Genomic DNA, 6093 nt, shown 5'->3' on the forward strand with positions numbered 1-6093 from the left:
AAGCAAACGCACACACCTCGCTTAGCCATTGAGAAGCTAGTGGACCCAGAAATCAAACGAAGCTACCAGAACCAGCTCGTCGAACGCCTGCCAGACGGTCCGATGTCGGATGTAAACGGCCATTCGGAAAACATTCAAAGCGCTACTCAGGATCAGAACTTGTCTGCGGTAAAACCTTGCCGACCTCATCCAAACATAGGATCTCTGATAGGACCGTGTATTTGCTGGAAGCCCGGCGTCAGATTCTCCCCCTGGCCATCTCACTGGGTCGTGTGTACCGGGCTATAGTAAGGGCTGTGATGTTGTATGGGTGCGAGACATGGCCTCTGAAGACAGATGATGTGAGGCGTCTTGAGGTTTTCGACCACTGATGCCTCAGAAGCGTGGCTGGTGTTGGATGGCGTCATCGGACTGGTAACGAGCTGATTAGTAAACGGGGATTATATTGTGAAGCAGCTAGTTCAATCACGGAGAACATCCAGCACCATCGACTGCAGTGGCTCGGTCATGTACTACGCAGGCCGAAGCACCGTCTACAGAGACGAGTAGTGTCCTCTGTGCCTCTCTCGTAATTGCACAAACCGCGAGGTAGACAACGAGTGACTAGGTAGAAGTGCGTGAACAAGATTAAGAGTTTAGTTGTTGTACGCCTACCAGGATTGGGTCCCCGTGACCCCGCCAGTGCTTGGCTGGAGACATTACAGGAAATGGCGGCTGATAGATATCAACGGCGTTCGTGCTGTCAGATTGAGCGCTTGGAGATGCAGGCACCTCAGAATGTTTCATAAAAGCCAGTACTAAGTCCACTCCCTATCTGTTTTCTCTTGTTTACACCCTAAAGCTTTAAATATAATTAGATAGATTTTATGGTAGTACGACAGTGAAGCACCAGTGCCAACACTAATGTTGCTGCCTCTGATGATGATGATGAATGACATACATATTCCATGTACATTTCCGAGTTCTGAACAGTTGGCTATACCTGGGACTAGGGGACCAACACTGGCTGTTGAGTTCTTCGGTGGTCACCCTGAATATTCAAAAAGCGAAAAGGAATCTGGTACTGGGTCATATGGACGCCGAAGATTGAAAAACACGGAGATGATAACCTGAGAAATGTATTTTGGAAACGATTAGGGCTGATAAAATGTGATTGAGAGACTAGTTTCTTATTTTTCGTTCCCCCATCTCTGAGGTCAAGATGAACCGTACCCATCTCACTTAGCTCCATGTGTAAAATCCACGGTAAAGATCAGCAACTCCATCCTGCTGTAGACCCAGGTTCCATTTGTTTTCTGACGTGGGCACTAAAACATAGAGCATGGAATATGGTGCATTATAGTTGAGGGACAATAAGAATAGCTTGTTCATTAAAAGTGATGTTTTCTGAAGTGGAGACATGGCCACGTTTATAATCAGGTTCCGAGTGGCGTAAACTACAGCAGAAATCACGGGCGATTAAAGGATTCATTAATCATTTCGTAACCTTGGAAAAGAAAGCCTTTACACTGCATAACAGGAATTTTCACTGCAATTTGCACACGCAGATGAGAAGGCAATATTAAGTCACGAGAAACAGAACCAAATGATGCAAAAAAAATTGATTTTTTTAACCAAATGATGTACACTTCGCTGAACCACTGTACTTCTTGAAAACTGCGTAAAGTGCAGTGCTCCGCCACACATCAACAGTAAATACCGGTGTTTAACCGCTACACAACTATAAGCAAAGAATGCCATAAGAAAGGATGGAGAGAAATTGTGGACAGTAATAAAAAAATCTTATACCCATGAGGAGAAAAGCCCAAAAAAGTGCTTGCGCAACTGGCCAAATGCAATGATTTGCAAACTAAGTTAGTGTTAACAGAAGACTCGACCGAAGCTCTCGTCTGCCAGTTCAGCTTTTCAGCTACAAAACATGCACCGAATTACGTTTCGTCTACCGAGGATAAAAGCGAATAAGAGAATGGTAGTCACGCGTTCGAGGTCGCCTCATGCTTTGGCTGACATGATGTTCGAGATATCGCGTTGTACTTTCTCTACATACCACACCACCTAGCGGTCTTATGAGTAGGTGCTTACACCTACGAGATAAACCCATCTGGAAATTACAGCGGAGTTAGATGCCGTAAATTGATCTAACCCTAACCTAAGTCAGCAGGAGCTTACCATAGAACGCAGGATTGTATGACTGCCCATGGATTGCCGGAGTGCCGTTCCTACTGGGTTGATCTAACCCTAACCTAAGTCAGCAGGAGCTTACCATAGAACGCAGGATTGTATGACTGCCCATGGATTGCCGGAGTGCCGTGTCCTACTGGGTTTCTAACCACGTGGACTGCAACTAGGAAGGCAAGGAAATTCCACGGCAACCCCCGAGTGCAGCCACATTCATTCCTCTTCATGGTCTGTCTTAGTCGAGCTTTTCGCCAGAGTGGGTTCGGAATGGGAAAAAATGCCGCATGCTTTAGTGGACGATGGCCGGGGATGCGCAGTACACTTTCGAATTATCTTAGCTCGGTAAGCCTTATTTGATGGTTTAGGGGTTCCCATTCATCGCGAATTGCTCTTTTACGCATCACTTCGTTGGGTGCATGCTACATCCGGCTAATTTCAGCAACGCCACGAAGGCACCATTAGAGGTCTTCAAATCAGAGGGACGAGTTAGTTACACGTTAGTTACACAGTTGTACACACAGCACCCCAGCTTCGGTGACATTCGTTTTCGATGACAAGGGATGTAAGTTGGTATGTGTAGTTCGAGTTCTACTAATGTGTACTTTGACTTCATCCCACACTGAAAAAACCGGGACAGATGCATAAACCGATCAACAGTCTCAAGTCTTGACGATCAAAAAACGTATGTCGACATTCAAAATAAACTGAACCGAATGGTGAGCGTCGAATAAAATCGTACCGTCCTCACTATCCAAACTCAGTAACCTTTCGCCAGGTGACATTTCTCTTCTTAGATCTCCGTCTTTTGGAATGCGCATTCCATGACTGCATCGATGACATCATTGGACAAAAAGGTTGATTTTAACTACTAAACACATGTTCTGCTGGGTCCTGTGTTACAGACTATCTGAAATAGCTTCCGTGCAATCACAGCTGCACGAGATCCTTACACTTCTTGAAATTCTTGGTTCAACCATAACCCTTGCCCATACAGAAAGCAATCTAACCGATCGTCAAGCCGCATTGTGCTCTAAGTCCAATGAGATACAACATCTCTTATAAGGAGGGACAGCGACTGTTTTGAAGTTACATGGTCCCAGCGTACGCGCTCAGAAACATCAGAGGCAGATGTTCCGGCTTCAGGTGTAGCTTGGGTTATCCCACCTCAGTAGTGATCTTCCAGAGTGACTATCTGTAAACCAAACCGTAATGTTTAGTCTTATACAGGAGATTAAACCAAGACCTACATAGTTACCACCCTCTGTAGAAGGTGCAGAACCTCCTGAATGTATTATAAACTTAATCTCGATCTGGATCCCACATTCGAATGTGAAAAATGCAGCAAACGTCTAATGATGAAGTATCTAAATACCCACTAGAGTAGATTGTTCGAAGGTTGGCTTGAGTTCGCAGGTTAAAGGCTGTGATAGTGACAGGAGAGTGAAGTATAAATGGCGAACATAAAGCTGCAGATTTGGGTGGTGGCTGGCAAACAGTTACTCTCCTGGGCGCCTAGTTGATGATCATAGCTGGGATCTACACAAGAGTGAGTCTCGAGTGGTAGAGAATGGGGGTTAAGAGATAACAAGGAAGGAAATATGGGAGGTGTCAGCAGTCGCATTTTTTCGCTTATCCGATCTGCTGTATGTCTCGTGGTCGACGTGAAATGAGGGTACTTTTATTAGTGGGCTTAGACACTGCTAGGGCACCCAAACCTAAACAGGAGACAACTGAGGTCCTTAAAAGCCTAGCCGCTAGGCAGCGGCCGTCCACGGGATATTATTTAGGTAGTCCAAAGGAACGAATTGCCACATATCTTCCAACTTCCCACCTGGAGCGCCATGAGACTGTTTGCCTGACTCTTATCCAATGGTCAACCTGGTAGAATGGGTGTCAACGCTGCATCGCCACCTTCTAACATGGCTTCTGACATGGATTACCGAGGTCCGCAAGATGTCACACCATGATAACGTCCAATGTCTTCGTGAAAGAGTGGCTGGTTCGTGAATGCTGAGATTCTCTGATTCGCAATCAGCTGGAGAATAACACTGACTTAATCAAATTCAGAGGGGTTTGATAAACAATCGGTGAATTTATTGCTGGGCAACGTTTCGCTTTTGACACAAAAGCTTCGTCGGGCCAATTGAGTAAGTAAGTAGGTTGATTGGGTTTTAAGGCAGTCAGGGAACTAACCCGTGAGATTTCTTATGACTAGCCGACTTGATCAATGCTGGGTGTTCAGTCTGATGTTCCTGTTTGTTGGTTAGTGGGGATGACTAAACTTTACGATAGATTGGTTTGGGGGGGTTCGTCTTTATGATGAACCCGGATTTTTTCGTCCCTGCTTCTTCATTCTAGGACACCTTAATGGAAAATTCCTCTTGGGGTCGTTCACAGATTTTCTTTCACCTGTGTTCGTCCAAGGGTGCTGGGACAATTAGTTTGGGGATGGGGGTGGGGTGGTTAATTGGATCTAACGCTACTTGGATTTTTGTACTTTTTGACCCAGGCGATGTCGCTGATAACTGCACACCGCCTCCTATCATCTCGGCTAATCTAAGAGCGCTCTCCACACGTTTGCAAGTTCTACCCCCTCTGTTCTATTTACGCTGGGACGCTTGGCGATTTCCACCGCCTAGGTCACTCGTCGCTGTGGTGTGAATCTTAAACCCCGTCTCGGGATGTCCACGTTTTCTAAATCTATCCTATGCCCAGTGTCTAGTGCATGACCTCCCTTGCCGAATCTTTGACTATCGCCTAGTATTCATCTACGTTTCTCGGTGGTCTATTGATGGAACACTTACGATCACCAATTCTGGTGTGTAATTCCCTGGTTGACCTACATAAACCTTCGTACAGTCGTTACATTTTATTTTGTATACACAGTTCCTAGTCCTATCAGCTGGAAGACGATCCTTCAAATGCACTAACACCGAGCTCGAGTGCACGTATTCGCCCACCAAGTGGCACGGTATGCAGCTGAGATTAGGCAAGCAAGGTAATCGCCAGTCCACAGAATTACAGAACAGCACTTATACAGTATTTACCTACTGCCTGTCCTAGAATAAACCAGAAATTTGTGTACTGGAGCGTTAGACTGAGCCATCATGCAGGCAGCTTGTATGTCAGCCATCAATGTATCGTGCTGAAGCATCGACAATATTTAAGCTTTGCGCCAGATACACACATCCGAACGCTCTGTTCGGTGGACTACCATCAAAAGGGATAAGGGGCTTAGCCACACTGTCGAGCATTGTATGCTCAGCGACGTCCGTTTCCCAGTTGATCCGTGCGACCGGTCCCCGGAAACCACCTGTGAGTGAAGGCATCAAACATCAGAATGGAACGACCATCTCGAGCTGAATACTTTGAACAACAAATGTCTCGGCCACCAGCCGGTACTCATCTACGGCCCAGAGGTGAAGTAGAACCCTGGATGGTGAACGTGGAACCACCGGCGGCCTCGGAGGTTTACGACTGCATATGTTCTCTCAAGCGCCACCGAGCTCCCGGTCCGGATGACCTTCCACCCGCACTGTTCAAAGACGGCGGTGAAGTCCTCAGTCAGCGCTTGTCCGATTTGTTTGCTTGCATTTGGAAAACGGAGTCTGTCCCAGACAACTGGGGAGAATCGGTGATAGTGCCCATTTTCAAAAAAGGGGCGCGTAGTGAGTGTGGTAACCACAGGGGGATCAGCTTCACCCCGGTTCTAACGAGACTGTTGGCGTCAATTGTGCTTCGTCGCCTTACGGTGGCTCGTGAGATACTGACCCGAGAGCAGCAAGCGGGATTCCGGCCTGGTAGGGGTTGTGTTGACCAAATCTTCACACTGCGTCAGGTGCTAGAAAAAGGCCATACGTATAAGCGACCCACAATTCTAGTATTCTTGGATTTCCGAGGCGCATTCGACTCGGT

General features: G+C 46.7%; 2 protein-coding genes across 2 annotated transcripts in view; one reads left to right on the forward strand and one right to left on the reverse strand.

Moving 5' to 3' along the window:
- Window positions 1–1118: 1118 nt before the first annotated feature.
- The window catches only part of T265_07220 (hypothetical protein), a gene marked incomplete at both ends in the record, with an annotated part of 17166 nt that continues 12191 nt past the window's right edge, over window positions 1119–6093 (reverse strand). The window contains one exon of the mRNA XM_009172676.1: window positions 1119–1307. Within this exon, the coding sequence (XP_009170940.1) occupies window positions 1222–1307 (86 nt within the window). The remainder of the gene's footprint in view (window positions 1308–6093) is intronic.
- T265_07219 (hypothetical protein) overlaps window positions 5519–6093 on the forward strand; it is a gene marked incomplete at both ends in the record, with an annotated part of 9138 nt that continues 8563 nt past the window's right edge. The window contains one exon of the mRNA XM_009172675.1: window positions 5519–5846. Within this exon, the coding sequence (XP_009170939.1) occupies window positions 5519–5846 (328 nt within the window). The remainder of the gene's footprint in view (window positions 5847–6093) is intronic.

This window comes from Opisthorchis viverrini, assembly GCF_000715545.1.
Source record: "Opisthorchis viverrini unplaced genomic scaffold opera_v5_162, whole genome shotgun sequence".
NCBI classification, from domain to species: domain Eukaryota; kingdom Metazoa; phylum Platyhelminthes; class Trematoda; order Opisthorchiida; family Opisthorchiidae; genus Opisthorchis; species Opisthorchis viverrini.